Source organism: Corapipo altera, unplaced genomic scaffold (genome assembly GCF_003945725.1).
Source record: "Corapipo altera isolate COAL_440 unplaced genomic scaffold, ASM394572v1 118, whole genome shotgun sequence".
NCBI lineage: Eukaryota > Metazoa > Chordata > Aves > Passeriformes > Pipridae > Corapipo > Corapipo altera.
In genome coordinates, this window is record NW_020884991.1 from 1,138,042 (window position 1) to 1,160,818 (window position 22,777).

Consider the following 22,777-nt stretch of genomic DNA (forward strand, 5'->3'; position numbering starts at 1 on the left):
AAATGCTGGCTGCTGTTTAGTCTAACCAGCATTCACAGCATACAGCATGTATGTTTTGTGTTTCACTAGTGTTGGCAGATATGGGGAGGTTGTAGTACTTAAAATTTCACATTTCTTTGAAAGTTTTAGGTCATTTCACACTTTCAGCTGAAAGTTGATTGTTTGTGGGTTTTAGATATGCATTCCATACTTGGCATAAATTGAATGTAGTAGAGTTAAATCTGAATTTCTTCTTCTTTGGCATGTTAACGGAGCATCGTTTGAAACATTTCAAATGTATCAAATGCTGCTACTACCATAAAGGATTAAGTGCGTAAGATCTGCTAAATCAGGTTTGTTACACTTGTCACATCTCTTATCTGTTATTTGTCTAATTTAAAAATCTAGTAAAAAACTTCTAATGGCAATAGCCTTATGAAAAGGTACTCAACAGTTAAAAATGAAATATTAAAAGGCATATTTAATTTGTAGTTATGCAGCGACATACTTGTCAACCCTAACTTTTCTTCTTTTGTTTAATATGGGGCACTAGCACCCTGCTTACATGAAAGATGACAAGTACATTTACATCTTAAAAACGTTTGGATATAGTACAAATCTCTTTCATTTTATTCCTTTTTTTTTTTTTTTTTTAGACATAGGCAAATACTTTTTGACTGAAATGTGCAAAACAGTTTTGTTTGAAATCTTTGTAACCCTTTAGATTTCTGCTAACAGTTCAAATGGATGGCTTCAAAATTATTATCTTACTAGAGGTAGACGATTTGGAACTCAGTCCACCAACTATTGATGTACCGTGTTTAGGAATTGTCTGTCTTTTTATGCCAAATTCTGGTATTTTGGTGCAGGAAAATAATGTGTATATATGTGAACAGGAAGAAAACAATGATATATTGCATATGATGTTAAAGGAAAAACAGTGTTCTGCACTGGCAAATGAATTTGGTAAAGGACTTGTCAGTGTGGGGGTTTTGTTACAAAATGCCAGAAGTATTCTTATACACAGTACTCTTTAAATACTCCAGTTAAAATACATTATTTTTCATTCAAGCTAACTGCAATTGCAACATGCATTAATAAATTGATAATTTGTCACTCTAGTAAGGAAATATTAACTATATAACAATAATATTTTTGTTAGGATGAACTGAATTCAACATCCTTAAATGACCTGTTCAATCAGCAAGTAAAAAAGCATGTGTTACATGACTGCAGTTCTTGCATTTGGTTTACTTCACACAGTAGAATCATACAAAAATTTCAAAGTGAGGGGCCATCATACAGTAGCCTTTCGGTTAATTTTGTAAAAAAATTAGTTTGCTGCTTGAAGTATAAGCAAAAATTTCACTGCAGGTTTCAAACTACCTTCATTTGTGTAATTTCATTTTAACCTCAGATTTTTCTTCAATTTCACTTTCAGACATTCAGGTTTTATTACATTTCTCACTTCTGAAAACATTGAGTTGTTGTATATTGGTGTCTTAATTATAAGTTTTAAGGATCATTCTAGCTGGTGAAATGGAATGGACATCATACCGTCTCTGTCCTTGGAAAAAGTTGCAACAAATGAGAACAGGAGAAGGAACTGGCCCTCCAGCTTCCTGTAGTTTCTGCCGCCAGGTTGTCTTTAATTTCTGACTATTACAGAAATCCCAGTAGAAACCGTCCCAGAGAGACACTGCATTTTCCAGTTCCTACCTGCCACATATTGAGTTGCACTTGAATGTAGACTTTATTAAATATCTTCTTGAGCTTCTCCACGCTTCTTGCATGCAAGATTTTTCCGCTGCTAATTTTTATTCTAGTTTTTGTTGGCTGATCTCGGAGGACTCTAGACTTCAGATGTGCAAGCATGCAGTAGGAGTTCATCTGCAACTTAACTTTTTTATTGCTTGTGATTCCTCTTGCTTTACACATGTCTACCTTCACCCATAGTTCTGTTTTTTAGCATTTTCTGCTATTAAGCCTACCAGTAGTTGTTTACCAGACTGCCATCCGTCTCTCTCCCAGCTTCTCTTTGGCTTTACCTGTCAAACTTCTTCCTCTGATAGCTTGTGGCATTTCTGTCTATGCTTTGCTAAAGACTATTAAGCTCCATGAATTAAGCTTCAGAAACATTTTATCTTCAGTATTTTTTCATTAGAAGTTGGAAAACCTGCATCTTTCTCAAACTACAAAATAAAGCGGTCAGCAAATTTGAAAATTGCCTGTTAAAGCAGTGTGTATTTTAAAAAGGGAAATAATGTGATTGGTAAAAGAGTCTCTCTAATCTGAAAAGTTTCAAGACCTAAAACAGACTTCATTTATATTGTTCAAGGGATGGAAACAACATGATTACAAAAGCCTTGTATCTCTGAAAAGAAGTCTTGCTGTGTTTTGTTGGTCAGACTGCATCCTAGTCTTGTAGCTTGAAAATTTTCTACTCATGTACATTTTCTAACTGATGGTTAGAAAATACCTAATTTCTAATACCTAATCATCTCTAATACCTAAAGGAGATGATAATTATTGCAACTTCAGAGGATTTACTTATCAGCAATGTCTGACAACTGAGAAGTCTCTTCTGTTGTCTGGCCAGTTGTAGGAAGTTGGGTCATGTTGTCTCCAGTTTGACATTTCAAAGGCCAGTTTTGTTCTTTACCTGGGATACTTGTCATCAGTTCAGCATTTTCTAGTTCATGCAGTGTTAGTTCATGGTCTATCTGGGTAGACATGTGTTCATGTCAACAACCTTTTTTTTTTAGTTTGATTTTGTTTTTTTTACAAGGAGACCTGAATTTTTTTTTAACTCCTCAAACACACTCATTGAGAAACACTTAAGATCTTTTAACATTATTTAGTATTTTTATGACTGCCTTTGATAATAGGATCTGATTTCTGCATTACTCAAAGCAGAAAATTAATTGGGGATTGGAATCAATGATAATGCATAGAGGAGAAAGGTTAAGCATTGTTTTTTCCCCTCTTACAGCACCCCTTATTACAGGCTTGAATGAGGGTATATACACACAAATTTTGTATTGCCTCAAACTCCTTCAATTAAACACATGTAGTAATAAGTTGTGTTATCAAATACCCAGTGCTTGTTGGCATAGTGAATGCTTTCATGTTTACTTTGCATTTGATAGGCACAAATGGCATCTTAATGTCTCCTGTCTGGTTTACTCATTATTTTGGGTGTCCCAATGTTATGGAATGATGCAGGAAAGAGTTTTGGATCACTGGCCTGTTGGGTTTGCAGCTTGGGTAAGGGAGTAGAAATGAATGGATGGAAGTGTGGGAGAGGAAGAACTCAGTGGAATTGGTTCAGATGGGTTTGAAAGCCAGAACTGAAGACCAGTGGTAACGTCATAGGCCAAAAAGCTTGAAACACTGAGTCAATAGTCACTATTACTACTATTTGTTTTTATTTGATTACTTAAATGTATTATAAGCCAAAATAAATTAAAACCTTGGTTGTGAATGAGGTGTTTGAGTAGGCTTAGTTTCAGACTGCTCCTTCAATTGTTACCCTTAGAAACAAGATTTTTACTATCTTGATAATCCTCAAGGTAGTTTCTGCGACAATCTTTAACAAACTGAGGTGTAATGAAACAAGTGGAGTAGGGAAAGTAAGTCATATGAAAAGTAAAATTACCTGTAGTCCCAAACTTGTATCAGGTCTGTTCCGAAGTCCTTAGGCCTTTTTGCTTGCATTTATTCTCCTCTTACAAAGATTTGTTTTCACAGGTGTGCTAATTGTAGATGCTTTTCTATTTCTCTCAGAATATCGAGTTTGTAGTGGTATCTGCTAACAGATCTTGAGACTGCTCTCTTCTTGTACTCAGAAGTGTTTTAAAGTCCCTTTGGCAATCTTTAGCTAGTTTCCACAGGCATTCTGCTTGCACTGCTGTTGAGTGGCTATAAATAAGTGTATGGACCTTGGCTTTCTGTATTGATGGAACTAATTTTTTACTATGCAGCTTTTGTCTGCTGACAGATTAAGTGTGTTTTCAGGGTTATCTCTTTTTTATTTTATATTTGAATGCATTTTTAGTACTGTTTTGGCTAATGCATACAATTGCATTTCCTGTTTTGAGGTTGTCAGTGCTGCAAACAAGATCCCATGGAAAGCAAGGCATCCATTTTAAAAGTTGATTTCAAAGCAAACTGATATGCTGTAGAAACCATGGAACTTTATGCTGGGCAAGAGTTTATTAGCTCATACTGGGGTCGTCATCACAGTTTCTGAAGACAGTTGTGCATGGGAGCACTGTGAGATCAAGAAGCATTTACAGGTCATAATTAATATTTAGGAAACTTTATTGCGTTGTTGTTACCTATTCATAGGTGAATGTGACTCTCCTTTAAGGTTGATCTGTAGTAGACATTTGTCTGCTGCTGTTTAATGTAGCTAAATTATAATCCTCTAGCTCCAATTATAAAGGGTCAGAGATTTGTGTGTGATATTTAGATGGGCAGTCCCAAATTAAAATTATGCTATTGGTCTGAACAAACTCACCTCTATCAAAATTACCAGACTTTTCTGTGCATGGAGCTGCCTTTATGTTTCCTATAATTCACACTGTTTTGCTTAGAGAATGGTTTTGTCTTATTAACCTTGAGCATATAGGTACTGGTTGGAAACAATCCATAACAGTGAGTATTCTCACCTTAAAAAGGCTCTTAATATCTTGTGGTGGAGATACTTCAAGGGCCATACAAAATACAGCATTATAGTACCTCCTGTGCAGATGCAAAGAATCATCTTAAAACATCTGGAATTTGCCCCAGACAACTCAGCAAGGGAGATCCAAAAGCCTCGATGCCCTTATTGAACCCACTGGTCAGTTCACATTCTTGATTGTGGTTTAAAGTGTTGTGTAAGAGGTTTATGATCAAGCATAAAACAATACTGATTTCAAGATGAAAGAGGAGTAGTAAGAACGATTTATTTTCTTAACCCTGAATGTATGCTGTCGTTTTTAACATTTTAAAAACACCAATGAAAATGCAATCTTCAAGATGTACCTTGCCACAGGACCAACTAGGGGAATCCTACTAGCTGAGTGGGAAAATAGCTGTCTCCTTAGTACTTCAGTAACACTGGACAGACCCGGGGCGGGGGTGGGGGGCTGTTTAAGTAAAAAATTTTAGTGTAACAGAAAGCCTCAGCTTTCTATACAAAATTCACCCTGGAGCATATTTTCTCCGTAGCCAAGTTATCACGCCCTTGAACTCTTACTTTTTAAGTGGGAAAATACAATCAATTTCTAACAGTACAGCAGATCCATTGTAATAAAAAGCATTTCATTAGCTTAAAATTTTTTTAGCAATTTAAATTTAATGAAACACTTAAACTTATTGATGTGTGGATGAAATTATAGTGTTGGACTTGTTTGGCAGTTGAAGTAATTAAAAATTATTAAAAGCCCTTACTTTGAACTGTGAAAAATCTTAAGCTTTCCAGTTATTGTGGGTCACTCCTGAGTCAAGATAGTTTCCAAATGTTGATTTTGGGCTAAACAGTTTTTAAGGATCTATTGTTCAGGTCATGCAAAGACATTCTTGATTTTAAATCCATGCCCTTTTCAAAATGCTGTAGGGATTGAGTGAAGCTTGGAAGTGAAAAATGATGAAATAGTAGCTCTGGAAGTCAGTGCAAGTTCTCACCTTCACTCTAATAAATAGAATTAATATGTGGTCTCACTGAATACTTTATGTGTCTTGCAAAAATTTTCTCTCATTTTTTTCTAGGAGAGTAAAAGACAGTAAGGTGTGGGGGGTGTTGTTGTGCTTTGGTTGTTGGGTTTTGGTTGGGTGGGTTTTATGTTGGATTTTTGGGTTGTTTTCTTTTGTACTGCAGTAACATGTCTAAAAGGTGCAGTTACCTGGTTCTAACTCACTGGGTATTTAAACAGATAAATAAAATTATACATGAAATTGAATTTGTGGCATTTTTTTCCATAAATTTAAGGTATACTCTTGATATGCTAATCTACATGCATTTAACTGCAGTAGATGTTGCAGTTTTAGATATGTACATACGTAGAAATAAGGACTGTCTGAAAGTCAAAATGATGACTGCCTCTTCAAGGTCATTCCAAGTTGCCAAGTCTACAGAAGGAAAATATAAACAATAACTAGATTTTACTGTATAATTCAAATTTGAGAATTTGGTGAAATGAAGCAGAGCACAACCTCCTACTGTGTCTTCCAAAGAATCTGCTGGATCTGTAGCCAAGGTCCCTTTCTTTGGTCAGCTTTTTCCCATGACTCGATAGTTCCACTGTACCTACAAAATTCTGCTACTTGTTAGCATTTGCTTGTAAGTTAATACCCTGGCTTTGATTTGGTTGCCAATTTGCTGAATTTAATTACTAAGGACAAATAAAAATCCCATATACACAAATGGTACACAGAGCAATTTGGAGGAAAACATGTAAAAACATTAAGAACCAGTTCTGTTGTTTCTTTCAGGAAAACATGTAAAAATATTAAGAACCAGTTCTGTTGTTTCTTTCAGTGTGGTGACTGCTTGCATTTTTTCAAGTTAGAAACATTCACAGATCTTTGCAGAATCAGGTTCCAAAAGTATTGGGCTTTTTATATTATGCATGTGCTGCATGCTCTTTGTCATTCTATATTCATATAAACCAGTAGAAATAGCAACTTTAAAACATTAATGCTACTAACAAAACTATACTGTAAAACCCATGAAAATTGTGTATTTTAATGGTGCTCGTAATCTTTTTGCTCAAAGAACTACTTTTGAATTTTCTTACTTAAAAAAAAATTAAAAGGTCCATACTCTACTTCCTCTTGTCATGTTTGCCTTTTACTTACCCACATATATCTGTCTTAAGTCACTGTAATAAGTGCATGATGTGTTTCATTGGTGACTGCGATTTTTCCCATAGCTTGAAGGTTAGAGAGACACAGACCAAAACTGGACACTAAAGTTATTAGTGTCTGTAGTGTTCCAAGTACTTTATTTGTGAAATTAGTCTCTTTTGGATAGGTTGACTTCAGTTTTCTCTTTTCTTATAATAATAATATTTGAGTGACAACCAAAGTAAATTCATAAACATAGTATATCTCTAAGCCCATTCTTCGTGTATGAAATTGCTGTCATTTTGCATTTGACAGGCTATTATTACAGTACCAGTGACTTCAGGAATTATGAGAAGAACATACAGTTTCCTGAGTGAGTCTGTGTTTTGAAAGGTTTTAATAATTTTAGGTTTTATAAAATCCTGAAAGGACACCTTCAGGGTGCCTTAAAAATGATGTGTTTGAAAGAAATAAATTAATATTCTTGCAGACCATGCTTGGTTTGTGTTAATGAAAGGAAATACTTCTTGAGATTTTTGGATTCAACTGTTCTCAGTTTTGATAGAGATGTTGATTTTTAGTATACCTTACAATTAAAAAAGTTACTTGCTTTTCCCATCGAATCGGTCATCCTGTATCTTTATGATGCATATAGCTACGCTCTTTTATCTGTGAAACACACCTTTTTAAACTGACATTTCTTGCCATTACATAAATCCTCTTGTATGGGGATATCTGGGTGGGATCTGACAGTTAGTCTGTGTTGCTGACTTTGATCTCCACTGACACCACTGGACGTGTGACCACACTTCTGTAAAATGAGAGAGGTGTCTGGAAGTGGCATGGACAACCAAATATGATGAGTTATCACACTCAGGCTTTTGGAAGTCTGTGTCAAAGTTGTCAAGGGTTACAACTGGTTTCTTTTTTCTTAAGAGGCTCACTGGTGAAGAATTTGGAAATAAATAACAAACAGGTTACAGTACTGGAAACAAGATGAGTGCCAGGCTTCAGAAGAATGTAGGTACTAGTTTTATAAGATGATGATGCTCTTCAGTTGTCCACCACTCACCAGCTGGTCTGTTGCAGTTTCTCAATTTTTCTCAAAAAATTGAAAAAAAGAAATTGAGACCTTTTAAATAGCAGAGCAGTTTCTTGGTCAGCATGGTCTCATTTAATGCGAAAACTTTTGATGCATGTGGCTTTTTGAAAATATGTCCAATATTCATCAAATATTTATATAAAGTAAGTATATTACACTAAGTAGTCTGTTTCCTCTTACATGCAGTATTGTGTCTTGCCTTCGTGTTTCTCTTGCCGCAGACTTTAAGAACTTAAGAATGTTCTGTGCCAAGAAAAGAGCTGTTAAGTTCCCCCTCTACCACATTTCCTGGATACATACCGAAGGATGTATTGTATTACAAACTGCTAAAATTGGTGAGAACCTGGTCATACGAGGGACATGAGCCCTGTTTTCATCACCTTACATGTTGAGTATTAACAGTTTCTGCTTTTTCAAAAGAAAATCCTTCAGCATTAAAATTATTCTTGTAGTGGAAATCTAATGATAATAGAACTTAAGTACATAATGCTGTGACTATTATGTGCTGAAAATTTAGGAGGCAGAGGGAGGGAATTTGTTAAAAATTTTTCTTGTGGGAAACGAAGCAGCATCCTACAGCTAATGGATTGGTGGTAGAAAAAGTTTGGGTAATACTGAGTCATCCTTAGATGTATTAATTTTCATGTCAGGAAGGAGGGTTTGTTACATCGAAGAGTCTCACGCATAAATTTCTTTCTTCAGAACCTATTTTTTTCCACTCAGGAAGAAAAATGGGTTTGGTTTGGATGTTATGTTGGGTTAAATGGCTTTTCTTATGCAGGTTTTTTTCATCTATCTCAAACCACCTACTTCAATATCTGATAGTTGTAATTAATTTATGCGCTTGGGTTTCCCCTTGAGTCAAACTTACAGCCACTTTAATTCAACCAAAGCTGAAGTAGAAATGGTAGGATACTTTTAAGTGATACTAAATCTGTAGGGCAGTACACTGTTGGCTGTGAAGTGTTTATATTCTTGTTCTGTCACAAGGCTGAGTTTATGGATTACTAGCACACATCAGTGGGCCAACTGCATGTAGAACACTGTGTAATGGCTGTAACTCTGCCAGACAATGTTGTTAGTATTTAAATGACAACAATAAAAAGACAAGTTTCTGTGGGTCCTGTATCTCAAATACTGGGCTCAGTTAAGGATCATTGATGCATTTGTTTACAATTGATGATTTGGGTGAGCTGATAACTCTGCATGCTTAGATGAAGTGGCTGTAAGTTCTGAAGTATGTACTTTTTTTATGTTAATGTATTAGGCATTTTGGGTTAAATGGTTTTCAGGTTCTTACGTTTGTTTTTCTTTCATAATTTACCTTTCTTGTTACCAAATTAATGGGTTGAAATTTGGCTGATTCTGCAATAATATGAGTAATTTGAGAGTCTTTATGATTCAATTTTAAGGATGGTATGCAGCATCCTTTGCTCTCATGTCAGGAAGGATGGTTTGTTACATCGAAGAGCATGTAACAAATGCTGGATTGGTAAAATGCCCTTTATGCTTTGTTACTGTGTTTAATGGAAGAAATGAAAGTAAATCCATCTCTTAACAACCTCCTGAACCAAGAACATGTGTATGTATCAGACTGACCTTCAGCTGCCTGCACCTCTGTTAAGTATTTGATGCTAGCAAACGTCTCTCCTTCCCAAGTGAAGCACTGTTGAGCTTCACATTTCCTGTTGTAGTCTTTTACCATTACAGATTTTGCTCCTTTTCTTCTTAATAATAAAGCAAATTGTATTCTATCCTGGAAGCAGTGAGGTTTAATGTGTGTGTTAAGGAACAGAAAGCAGCAATATTGCATAGACCTGTTCAGCTGTCCATCAGATCATTCTGTGGTTTGAATGGAGTAGCAGAAAGTTCATAACAGCCTCAGCAGCTCCTATGTTAAAGATATCTGAGTTTGGCCTATGCAAAAAGACACAGAACCAGTATTATTCTCTTGTTGTTTTCCTCTTGTATTTTGAAGTTCGTGCATAGACAAAGGTATTAATCACAGTATTGGCAGTCTTTAAAGCCTTCTCCAAGGCGGCTGAAATACAGGAACTTTCAGGTTCTTTGAACATTATGACATAATTTCTATTGCTTGAATTAAAATAGCTCAAAAACTTAAGGCTTGAAAGCCTTCATTTTTGATATTTTTAGAAGGTAGTTTTGAGGCTACTAGTGTCAGGTTCTTCAAATGACATTCACTGTGTTAGATCAACATAGTGTCATGGCTGAAAATAAATGCAAGGCAACTAATTCAAAGATGTAGTGCTCTGACCTTCAAATCTCAAAATATTTAGGAAGGTTCTGATCCTCAACAATCAGCCTCTGTCCTGCCTTGTTTCAGAACTGTGCTTTGTAAAAGCACTTTCCCACACTGATTACCAGTAAGTTTGTTAAATTTCAATTATTGATAGGTATTTTTTAGGTTACTATTAGTTCCTGGGACGACTTCTCAGATTCCTAAGGCACTGTATATTTATAATTACCATGAGCTATGCAGATAAGAATTTCAAGAAAACATTAATCTGATTCACAGTTTAATTAGTATGGAGCTAGTAAGAACAATAGATTTATCAAAACATTTTCAGTTTTACCGAGAAAGACCTGCTAATGAACTATTTATAGCACACTTATATCTATTTTTATCTGTAGTCTAAGGACTGACTTAGGACAAATGGGTTAAAAAACAGGAAATGTGGTTAAATAAGTGGGTAATCTCTCCAGAGAGTTTCCAGTTTGCCTACACGTTCACATTTTCTTCTTAATGTACTTTCAAAACAACATTAAGTACAGTACCTTGAAATCCATATCCGTTTAAAGGAGGAATGTTTCCAGCAATAGCAGGAAGTGGCCAAGTGAGAAATTTTACATTCTTGGTTAAATTCAAATGAGGTTCTGGAGTCCCTATTTTTAAGTGGGTTTTTCCACTTTAATAACGATGGAGCAGTTGTATGACATTTAAGCTGGCTCAGGTGTATCATATGGATCCATAACAATCTGTGAATGCTGTAATTGTGTCTTTTGTTCTAGACTGGTTTTAAATAATACTTTCCTCCAACTTTGCCTTTTCTTGCACATGGCACTGTATTTATTTGTTAATATACCATGCACATATTTTTAAAAATATGTAATATAATCATGTATGATTGTTGTAAAAATAGCGTTATTAAACAGAGTGCATAAATCTTACTTTGAAGGAAGGAATTTGCTGAACATGATAGTGGCCATTTAATTTTCTCAAAGGTGGTGTCTATATTTCCTTGGGTAAAACAGAATCAATAAGTAAACTAAAGCCATTATTTGCACTTATTATTTGCTTTTTGACAGCTACTCACTATTAGCTTTTTTTAAATCTATTTCAAAATTATTTGTGAGTCAAAATGAGGAGGGAATATAATAAATAAATAAAGTTGCTTAAGTGGTGGAAAAGGTTATTACCTGGTAGAGCTCCTCTATTTTTAGAGCTACTGCCAGATATAAGGGTTCTACTTTTAGCACCCTACAAACAGTTTTCTAAAAACGGTTTTATCCAGGGCAAACAACAAAGCATGACAACAAATACATTTTTCGTAATTAGGAAGAAACAAACAGGCTTGTCTAGCTACCTTAATTTAGAAAACAGGCCACTGGTAGTACTGTTATCTGAAGCTGATTTCCTATCAACTGTCTTTGAAGGGAGAAACCTGTGTGCTGTTGTAAAGAGTAGAGGTGAGCTGCTTTGTTATGTCCATGGGGAAATTCCAAATCACATCTCTACTTTTTTTTATATATTTTTTTTAACATCTACGGGGTGTCATGTTAGATGATATCACTGTGTAGGTGGGGACACTTCAGTAAAATAGCATGACATACCCATGTACTAGTGCTGTAGTTCATGAAAGGCTCATGTCTGCAAACAAGTTAGGTTTCTGTCTGTTCCACAGTTAGAGGACTATCTTGAAAGTTATAGGCTTCTTGGCAATTAAAAGACTACTTTTCTAAATTAGGTACTGTTTTTACTATAGTAATTGCAAATAGTAGCTAGCTTTTAAAATAATTTTGCAGAAACATTAAATGATTTAGGGCATTTTCTAATGAGGCAAATACAGTTTGTTGTTCTGGAAACATACAAAATTAAACAGACTGCCAGTCACATTAAACTTTCCCTGATTATAAATGTTAAATTTCTGAATAGTTTTGGGGGCCAACACCTTTATTCAAATACATTTAATGTAGCCTCAGGCATCCTGTTGGTCCTCATGGTTAGCAGGCATCACCCTTTTTCATGTCATCCTGCATGCTTAATTCTAAATCCAAATTGTTTTTTTTTTTTTTCAAATCCAAGTTAAGTGCTTTGAAAAAATCAAGTAATAAGTTTATTTAAAATAGCTTCACAATATCAACATAATTGAAACTGGTTTCTGCTGTACATAGTTCACAGTTCGGCAGCCAAGTCTCTGAATTGTTTTGTATGTGAAGAACATTATATGTCATGTTTATTTGGAATGCTGCATCCTAAAAATAAAAATATTATGGTGTTCATTTGAATTTTCACTTTTAGTCTGTACTGCCTCTAGTTCATTTCTTGGGATAAGGTAGTTGGTAGAGCTTGGCCATGCATTGGAGGTGTCAGGCAGTACTTCCGTAAGTACAGGAAGCCTAGAGCTATTCGGTAGATTTCTTAAATTAAAATTTTTGTACCAAGATGTGTCTGTACAGATAACGTTTTTTTCAATTCTTCTAGTAGCTTCTGCATGGAGACAGTGCTGACTGCTCTGATGACCTGATGTGACCTCAGACAGTGTTTTACTCTCTAGTACCTCTTCCCCCTCCTACCCATTCTCCCTTACCTGTTTATATTTTTAGTTTTCAGAAAGAGATTACTTGATTTTAGACTGAAGTTATCGTTTAGGTAAGATTGAAAAGTGAAATTCTGTGTTGTGTGTTGGGCAGCTTGGTTTGTCTGGAGGCATCCATCTAAGCTTGAAATTCCTGAGTAGACTACACAGGGCAGGACAGTGCTCACTTGGTGTGTCGTAGAGCACAGTCTGCCTTTTCAAGAGCTGCAAACATACTAATAGTCATCTGGCATCTCACAAGGTATCCTGCAAGGCTGTAGTACTGCTTTGGTAACCGGATTTGCAAGGAGGAAAAAAATATTGTGACCATAAGGAGGAAAAAAAATGTTTTGACCATACTGTGGTCAAAATTGTGCTGGGATACTTGTAGTTAAATCAGGTATTAAATACTGCTATTGCAGCTGCAGTGCAGCCAGAACCTGGAGGAAACTTAGCAGTTAAAATCAGACTGTTTAAAGGAGTTACATGGCTTTGTGGATACCATTCATTAGTTTCTTTTTTAATGTGCACTACACAGCACTGATTAACGACTTGCAGTAGTTATGTGCAACTTTTTTTTTCCAGCAGTTTCATATAGCAGATTAAAAACTTACAGAAGAGCTGCAGGAACTTAACTGACACAGTTCAGTCAGAACACTTTGTATGTAACTTGCTGTAATGTTTGATATGATATATCTGAAGCTTGGAGATTAGCATTTCCAGTATTGATTCAATTAAATCTTACAATAGGGTGGGTGTAATGTAACTGTAAAGAATATATATAAAAAAAATTTAAAAAACAGTACCTTCTTTAGAAAAGAGCAGATGAAATACTTTTTTTCCATTTGTCCTCCTCTAAATTTACTATCAACGTAGCAAATGAAATGTCCAGGAGCAGGCAAGTATCAGTATTCTGCAGCTGGGTATGAAAAATATTAATATCTTTGGATCACCAAGTCCTGTTTGTTATTATTTTTTCAGGGAAGTTTTTATTAAAAAATAATCAGGAAAAAAAGATGTTTCAGACTGGTTGACTGTTACTGGCATAACCCACCAAACAGAACAATAAATTGTAAAAAATATCTCATGCAATTGGATGCATTTTAAAATTCAAAATTTCAGACTCCCAGGCATCAGTTTTCCTAGTTCTACCAAGTCATGTTCAAGCCTCAAGGCCAACAAATTTAGTACTCTCTTTTCAGAACGACTATGGAACATTGGTACCACCAGCAGCAGTTGCTTGCCCTATTAAGCACTGACCCCCTACAAAGGCCAGAATGCTCTCTGTTGTTCCCTAAATTGGTGGCTCTGTGCCTATTCAACATTCATTTCTGTTTCAGTCCCTCAGAGGTTAGGTTTCTAATAAGTCAGTCAACTCAGTCTTGAAACAGGACTGGTAGCTTGGTCAATATATTAAGAACCATTCAGTCTTCTTTGCTTTATTAAAAAAAAAAAATTGAGTGACAGCTGTCGAACTGTAAAACTTCTTGTGGATGGCTTTTCGCTCCTCCAGACAAGAGCAGTAGCTTTTAATATTCTTATCTGATTTTTATTTGACTGAATTTGCCTCAGAACATTTTCTTTTCTTTTGACCCTTCATAGCCTCTCATCCTCATTTCTGGCTTACTACCGGTAAGCAGAGGTACCTGCTGACATCACCTCCTTTTTCTAAACAGTTATGTGCTTCTGTCTTCCTCTCCTCCCTTTTGCACAGCATGTAAGCTGAAGGACTTGTTCAGTGAGAGGCAGCAGCAAGGTTACCTTTCCAGTTGTATGTCTCAAATGAGGTTCCAGTCTCACAAGAGTTAAAGTGCATCAAGCCAGGGCTGCCTGGGTTGAAATTTCCTGTGTGTTTCAGTTGTCCTAGCTGAACTTCAGCTCATTCTTTGAACTCTTGTGTCTGCAGAAGGCTTAAAAATGTTTGAATTTCATATCATCTCTCTATCAAGTTACTGTAGAAGGACTGGGAACATTTGAAGACCTGTGTTAGCTAATGGCACAGAAAAAGCGGCCTGATGAGTTCAGTTTTACTGTGTGTGCAGCCTTTGCTCTATTTGTGCATGCAACTTTTTGTAGCCTGTCTGTGTTTTAGAATTACACATGTGGGATTGGAGTTCCTGCTCTTGCATGCTTATTCAGTCACTTTGGAAGTTTCATAGTATAACACTGTCATATAAGTAGTTGGGGGAAACATATCTCTGAGAACTACAAGTGGGACAACTGGTAGTACTACACTATCTGAAGATCTCCTGAATGACTCCTGTTTTGGCAAGCTAAAAGCTTGGTTTCTGTTACTCCTCAGAACCACAAATCTTTTTTCCCTTCTGCTTTTCCCATAGTTCACAACAGTCATCCCTGCTACAGCTTTACACTGTTGCTAAAATTGCATGTAAATGTAGACTATCTGACACATTTCAGTTGTAAAATAAATAAATAAAATTAATAGGTGATGTAAACTGGAGATTATTGGACAATTTAGTTAGGTGTTTCTCCAGTAAAAAGTACAGTGGAGGGTCCAAAATTGGAAGATGTTATTTTAAAGCTTCTGTCAACCATTGTGATAGTCGATGGCTGAAATTGTCCTTCATTTTTATGTCTTAAGTCTTCCTATCCATTTTTCTTTAGAGCAGTACTGGGGCTTTGTTAGTGACAGCTAGAATTCCAACAAGTCAGTCTTTGGTGTGCAGAATAGAGGGGGAGTGGAACGCATTTATGCTATAACAGAATAACAACATTTTCCTCAGAGAAATTGCATGGGCTTGTTGAGACTTTCTTTAACACATTTCTGTCAGAAGCTATGGAAAGGCATTGTATTTGTGCTTCAATATGCTAAATAAGAGGTATTTTAGACTTAAGAATGTTATGTTTCACTTGATTAGCCTAATAGTTGCAACCTACAGTTATATGGTGCATTAGCTTTCAGTGCCATATAATAGGACTGGCAGCATGGAGTCCCAAAAACTGTAGTTGCGTGGGCTGCTGAACAGTTGTAGAGAAAGATGCACAAAAATTCTATTCTAGACAGAATTTTTTCATTTTGAAATGAATTTCACAACAAATTCACAGTTGGATACCACTGCTTGTATTTCCAGTGAATTATACTCCAGAAGAGTAATACTTTGCTTCAACAAAGCCTGCCACAAACAGTGCAGTGATATAAATCAGAAATTGGATATTTTTTAATTGTAATTTTTCAAAATATAGTACAGTTATTAACTATGCCTGCAGGTCCTGACACTCAGATATGTTTGGCTTTGTCTCCACATCCAAAAATTTAAATCCTTCACAAATAAGACAAAAAGAAGGGCTGGGGTGAAATAGCCTTTTTACTTTTGTTCTATCCATGGTAGAAAACTGACTCCCTGCAGCAATGGTTGTCACAAAACCACATAGCACAGTTAGAACAAACCTGTTACACAGTGACCTACAATTTCCAGTCTAAATTTACTGATGGTCAGTTCATTTATACCTTCCATTCTTTCTTGTGCTGTACTGTTCTTCGGCTTAGACAGTGCTCCATTCTTTCCCTGTCTGGTTCCATTAACTGGCATTTTTGGAGTGCACTTACATCTTCTTTCCATCTTTGGTTTGTTTTGCTTACCAAGACAAGGTATTTCAGGTTAGTACATGCTGCAACTAAGGCAGCTACAGTTTCATACACATGGACTGTCTCTAAGAGCTGCTTAGCTTTGCACAATTTGTGCTGAATTATCTGCTCTTAAATCGCAAAACCTTTTTGAGAAACTGAGGAAATATGCGTGCTGGTGATGAACCCCCTGATCGTACAGTCATGGTGTGACTGAATCTGCTATGAAAGGTCAGGAACACCTAATTAGTACTACTGAGATTGCAAGAAATAATCTTCTTTAAGCTCTCAGTTCACCCATTTGTCCTTGTGTGCAGTACAAGGATGGAAGATAAAATATGTCTGCTTATGCCCTTTCACTGAGGTTTAAGTTAATAATTTTATCATACAGCTGGGATAGGCTAGCAATATGCAATACTAACCTACTCTCACTTTGTTTTCACCATAGGTTCTATCTCAATTCCATTTAGTCTGAGCTCGTTCATTCTGAGCTCTTCAGTTAGAAAACATAAGTAACCATTTCATCTTAGCTGTGCACCACCAGGCAGTGGTGTTCAACCACTGGAGCTAATATTGCTGACATTAGTATTTCATGCTTTCAGAAGTTGATGGGCCTTGGTTACAGCAGCTTAGTGACTAACTCTTTAAGAAGTATGTTGTGGAAGGTTTCCCCAGACATAGTTGACAGGCAACTTTTAACACAGTCAAACATTGTTTAATTTAGGTTCTCACAGCAGCAGACAGAATTAGCAGCTCCTATCCTGAGCCAAGTTGCATGAATGCATGAGAAGAGGCACGCTACCTTAGGATTTTAGGTGGGATGGGTGGGAAATGAGCATTCTTCCTCAGAACCACATCACCCTCTTACACAACCCACCCACTTCGGTCTTTTTCCATTCCAGCTTTTCACTCACCTCCTTGGTAACACTTCTTCCCAACTCAGTCTGTTGGCTGCCTCTCTGCAGGAGACACACGTGCCCTCTGACATAGCAGGCCGCTCTCTGTATTTCCCTTGTGGCTCCCCAGCATAGCAGGGTTTGAGTGAGATGCCTTATTGGGAAACAGTCAGTTGGGACAAAGAGATGCTGCTTAGTTCACAGATGAAATTGTGATTGACTAAGGAACATGCCATGGCAGTGCTCAGGGATTCCTACAGAAGGGACACCATCAAAATCTTAATCTTGTGTGGCATTTGTGCAAAAGTAAAATCACTGTTTCCACATTAAAGATCCTACTGTCACAACATGAGGCTGGTAGGCAGCCAAAAGCTGAATACCGCATAGGTTTGCAGACCAAAAGCAACACTTTGCACCCTGAGGTTAACTGAAAACCAGCTCCCGAATTCACCCTCTACCTCTTGATATGATTTGCATACCACCGTTTGGTGTCTGGTCAAGTTGTATTTGCTTCTGGAATGTGATACAAATTTTGCCCTCTGTGACATGAAGCCTGCAGAGGATTTAAACTGGGGCAGAGTGAAGTAAAATAAGGATAATAGTAGAAGAGGAAAAAAGGAGTGTTGCATTTCCACATATACCTGTGATCTTTTGGTGTGATTCAAGTATTGGTGTGTAGCATTCTTACTTTGTTTTGCAAGGTTACAGGGCAGAGGAAAAAAGTCCGTTTCATAAAAATTCTGGTATTGCTTTATTCCTCCCTCACTTTCTTGCAGTAAAAAGATAAAAAGAAACTTTAAGTTTTCAACCCAGCTTGTTGCTGGGTTAATTTAAATGGAAAAAAATGATTGAGATTTTTCAAGAAAAAGAATAAAGATAGCGAGAGAAGGCACTAGAGATGTTTTGGAACGGATGGGGAAAGGCCTGAATTTTTCGTTACCTTTTTCGTTTATTTACACCTCTTCCAGAGTGAAAGTAGAACATTTATTCTAAAAAGGTCTTAATTCTTTTGTGTGTTCGGAGACCAAACTGCTTTTAGTGAGAGCAGTAAAGTTGTCTTTGACATTTGCCTCTTCACTATGAGCTTTTGAAACAGACACTGCCTTGATACACAGGCCTGGGTGCAGAGCTCAGCTACGCCCTGACTGCACGTTGAAACAAGAGCTACTGTTCAACATTTCTCCCTCCACTTTCCCCCAAGCACCGTTGCTTCCAGATCCATAATGCCCTCCAGAAAGTACCATCCAACCTAGCTCCCAGGCTGCATCACATTGCATGTCAGAGATGCAAGTAATGAAAGTGTTTGTGCCTCATGCAAGAGGCTCCTGTTGTCCTTGTGTCCTACTCTTATAAAATGTTTGTCCATAATTGTCTAAGTAAGAAAGAAAAAGTGTCACCTTTTTAGATCTTGAGGCAAGTTGTAGGAACAATGGTTAAAAAAATGAGCATGACCGAGGTGGCAGTTGTGAGACAATACTCTGTTCTCCCACAGAATAACTCATTTTGATGATCTCTGGTAACTCCTTTTAAGCTGTTTTTCATAGCAGGATTAAGTTGCTGCATCAGTGTTATCTGAGAAAAGGTGGAGCAAGTAAGATGAACTGATTAAAGGTTCACTTTGTAATTTTTATAGCAGCAGACTTAATCACACTGTGATCTCTGAGCTGTGTGGTCTCAACAGTCTATGTCCATGATTCTGATATTTTACTGCCGATTGAATATATTGAAGGGAGTGATGGAGTCATTGCACTTTCTCTGATTCATGCTAGAGTAATCCAAATCAGAAGTTGAGGTCATGTGGACCACTGTCCCTTTCTCATTGCTTTGTTTGCATTTCCAGCATTTATATGTACTTTCATGAGTTTAATACTTTCTAATTTTCCTTTACCTACAAAGTGAAGTAGCCAGAAAAACAAATGAGGCAATTTCAGACTTTTTCCTACTCTAGAACTTAGACAAGTAGAGTACAGGTCTGGAAAGTTACTCCAGAATTACAGCAGCATAGAGCGATTAAGAGCCTGTCCTAACTAAAGCACACCCTGCTAGATGTTGTTCTGTTTGGAATTTACTTTTCAGTATAAATTGACAAGCATTTCGTATGCTTGGCAAATAAAATGCTTATTTGACTTCTCCACACTCCCCAAAAGGAAATTTCTACTAAGGCATGACATATCCTATAAACTGCCATGAGTAATATCTTCTGAACCACTTTCAGAGAAACAAGAGTCCTTGCTATTTCTGTCTATAATCATAATTTACAGATAGAGAAGGTGATAAAGTAGTGAGATCTTACTGAAGACTGTTATACAAACAAAATCTCTTGTCTTTTCTGTTCTTTAGAATTTACTGATCTGTCACATGGTATGTGTATTCTAGCAACACATAAAACAAATAAAAACAAAAAAACACATTTTTTTAATAATACTAGGTTTTTATTAAATTGCAATTTTGGTGAACTTCGGTTGCCAGAGAAGAATACTGAAACAGGAACCTACTGGGTTTTTTAACCTTTTGCTGTAAGGAAATGTGCCTTTCTCCATTTGATTTGAAAAAGGAAATAGACTGGTGGTGTGGCTATGGAACTTTCTCTTTCTGCCTCTGATTGCAAAAGTGGTAGTAAAAAAATGAAAATAAAAAGTACAGTATTGAACAGTAGAATGTTATGGTGTTGTTGAGACAACAGAATGAAAGTAATCAATTCTTTTGCTTGTTTTGTTTCAGGTGTCAGAAACTATTTGAAAGAAGCATTAGTGAATATCATTGCTGTGCATGCAGAGGTGAGGAAAAACTTCAGGTTGTTTCATGCTTACATTAATTTGATTTCAGCATACTTTTCATGGTAAATGCTGACTTTCACCAGGGTTTTTCACCCTTCTATTGAAGTGTCTTCATTATAGGTATAAGTGTTTCGGATTAGGTTTAGCTAAACAATGCAACTGCTAACTTTTTTATGAGCAGGAGGAGATGAGCAGTTCCTGTTTATCCTCACTAACACTCCATTACACCTTTTTGTTTCCATTACCTGATAAAGAGGAAAGCCAAATTCTAGAACTAATTCTTCCCTTTTCATGCAGATAATATACAGATATATAGATAGTTATGATGCTCACTTTCTCTGATTAACTTTGTTTTCCACAACATATGTGAATGAACTTATATTTCACCTTGAAAGAAACGTTCAACACGTGCCACTCAGAGTGAAAAGCCAATATATGTCAGTCTTCTACATATGATGAAAATAAGAAATCTAAACCCAGAAAGTTTTGTAGTGTCTGTACAGCACAAATAGTGTTTGAAATACCTAGGTAGGTAATGGCTTAGGATGGGGAGTGCGTATTAAAATATTATTTTTAACATAATAAGCTTGGAGGAGCTGCAGTTATTTAGCCTTTTGTGATAATATGCAGGTATTTTCTATGGTCCTTTAAATTAGAGCTTGTGTTCTACATACTCCTTCCTTCTAATCATCAAGAGTGTTACCAGATTACTGTTGCTCCTGGTAAAAGCATTGATAGTAATATCACTCTTGCCTTTTAAAAGGTATAGCTGCTCTACCTTTTCTGTGTGATTAAAATCTGATGAGATTCACTTGAGGCTTTTGCTTATTTTATTTCTTCTTAAATTACAAGGATTTAAATAAATTAAAATATTTTCAGAAACTTCAAATATGACTTACAGTATTTTTTATACAATTTCATTGTTAAATATAGCAGAAGCACTTTCACAGAGGTATCTCTGGTTTTACAAAATGCTTCCAAATGAAGGAATAAGCAACACCAAAAACATATTTCAACATGATACTCATTTTTGATGTTGTTTTTCAATGTAATGGAAATTAATTAAAATGAAAATTAGAGGTTTTGTTTAAAAAAATTCAAAGGCGTTAGTGATTTATTGAACTAATCTTGAAAACGTGCATACTTGTTAAAATGCTGCAGCAGAAAAGTGCACTGCCTTGCTCTCTTCATTGAGACTGATACTGATTCTGGCCCAAATAGAATTGCTTCATAGATTTCTAGATGTGAAATATTACAGAAATACAAAAACGCGTCAAGATGAAACTCCCATTTCCACTGGTGAAAATCTGTAAGCTGGGTCAGGTTTAAGTTTAGTTAGCAAGGCTACAAATTTCTGTAGTTTGAAACAGCAAAAACTAACCATCAGATGAACAGTGCAGATGGACTGAAGTGGAAAGAAAATTGTTTCTCTACTTTTGAATTTAAATTTAGCTGAAATCAAAATAAGGGCTCCTTAGTGCAAATTTGTGATGATTCACCCGTGCTGAGAATTATTTTTGCTGAATTCTGTAAAGTAACTTCAAGAGTGCTCCTTGCGGACGTAAATATTCTCTTCTCAGTAGAAGATCTTTGGGCACATTCCTGGTAAGTTTGTGTTGAATTGCTCGGCAATATTTGGTGCTGAATAAGATAACCGCCTTCCAGATCATTACTGGTTGTTTTTTTCTTACTATACAGCTAACTATGTCACTTATGTAACTGTTTTGATCCAAAAAAGTGAAAACAACCTGTGTGTTGGAACTAGTACTGGTAACAGCTGATAGGTGACATATATTTGGTCTTTGTACTTGGCCTATGGTACAGACCTGCCTTTTGGAACAGACAGCCTTATGGGATCCAATCCCTGATACATTATCTAATCCCTGAAAACTGCGTAGGAATCTTGCTTTCTTTTTTTTTTTTTTTTCCATTAATTTATTTTTACACACCTGTATTAATATCTTCTGTCAATTATATTTCCTTGTCAGACATGAGATCTAAACTTCACGTAAAGCAAAGGTATTTTAGTAACAAAATCATTCCACTGCTTAATTCTTTTGACCACTTTAAAGCAAAAATCAGGAAAATGTTTCAAAACTTTATGCAGTTAATTTTCCTTCTTGCACTCATCTTCAGCTCCTTTTGTCAACACCTTTTAGTTTTGACGGAAGTTTGGTGTGTCTAACTTATAATCTCACTTCCTCCTATATTCCAGCCTCTTGGCCTGCATTTTCCCCAAATCTGTGCAGAAAAATCATACCTTTTTTTTTTCATTCACCAACAATTTCTCGCTTCCTTAAAGTTCCCTTAAAGAAAGAATGGTTTCTTCATGCTTTCCATCAGACGTAAATTTAATATTTACTTCTGTGTTGCAGTTGCTATTCTGAACCTTAAGTGGAGGCTCCAAGTACCACTTAAAAAAGTTGTACAAATAAGCAGTTAAAAAGATGGTCTTGATCCATGGGAAAACCAGTAAGGTATAACATTTTTGTCAGGGATCCAATAAATGGTGGCAGTGGCAGAATCTAGATGAAAATCCATTGACACCATCATACTCTTAAAGCCTTTAAAATGCTTTTGTCTTCTGCAGAGCATGAAGACATTTGAGAGACATTGTCAAAAATAAAGGAGTCTAGAAGAAAGAGCAAAATATATGGGTAAAAGTGGCTGATTGTGTAATTGTTTTAGCCAGTCACACAGCCCTGAATTAAAGGTGCTATTTACAAGACAGCAGTCTATGTACAACCACCCTGACTACCTGCATCCATCAGCCAAAAGCACATATT

General features: G+C 36.2%; 1 protein-coding gene across 4 annotated transcripts in view; it reads left to right on the forward strand.

Annotated features, from left to right (window-relative positions):
* The window catches only part of EXOC2 (exocyst complex component 2), a 124,489-nt gene that overhangs the window by 93,300 nt on the left and 8,412 nt on the right, over positions 1–22,777 (forward strand). For all 4 annotated transcript variants that reach the window (XM_027666298.1, XM_027666301.1, XM_027666299.1 and 1 more), the window contains one exon: positions 19,936–19,991. In XM_027666298.1, the coding sequence (XP_027522099.1) occupies positions 19,936–19,991 (56 nt within the window). The remainder of the gene's footprint in view (positions 1–19,935; positions 19,992–22,777) is intronic.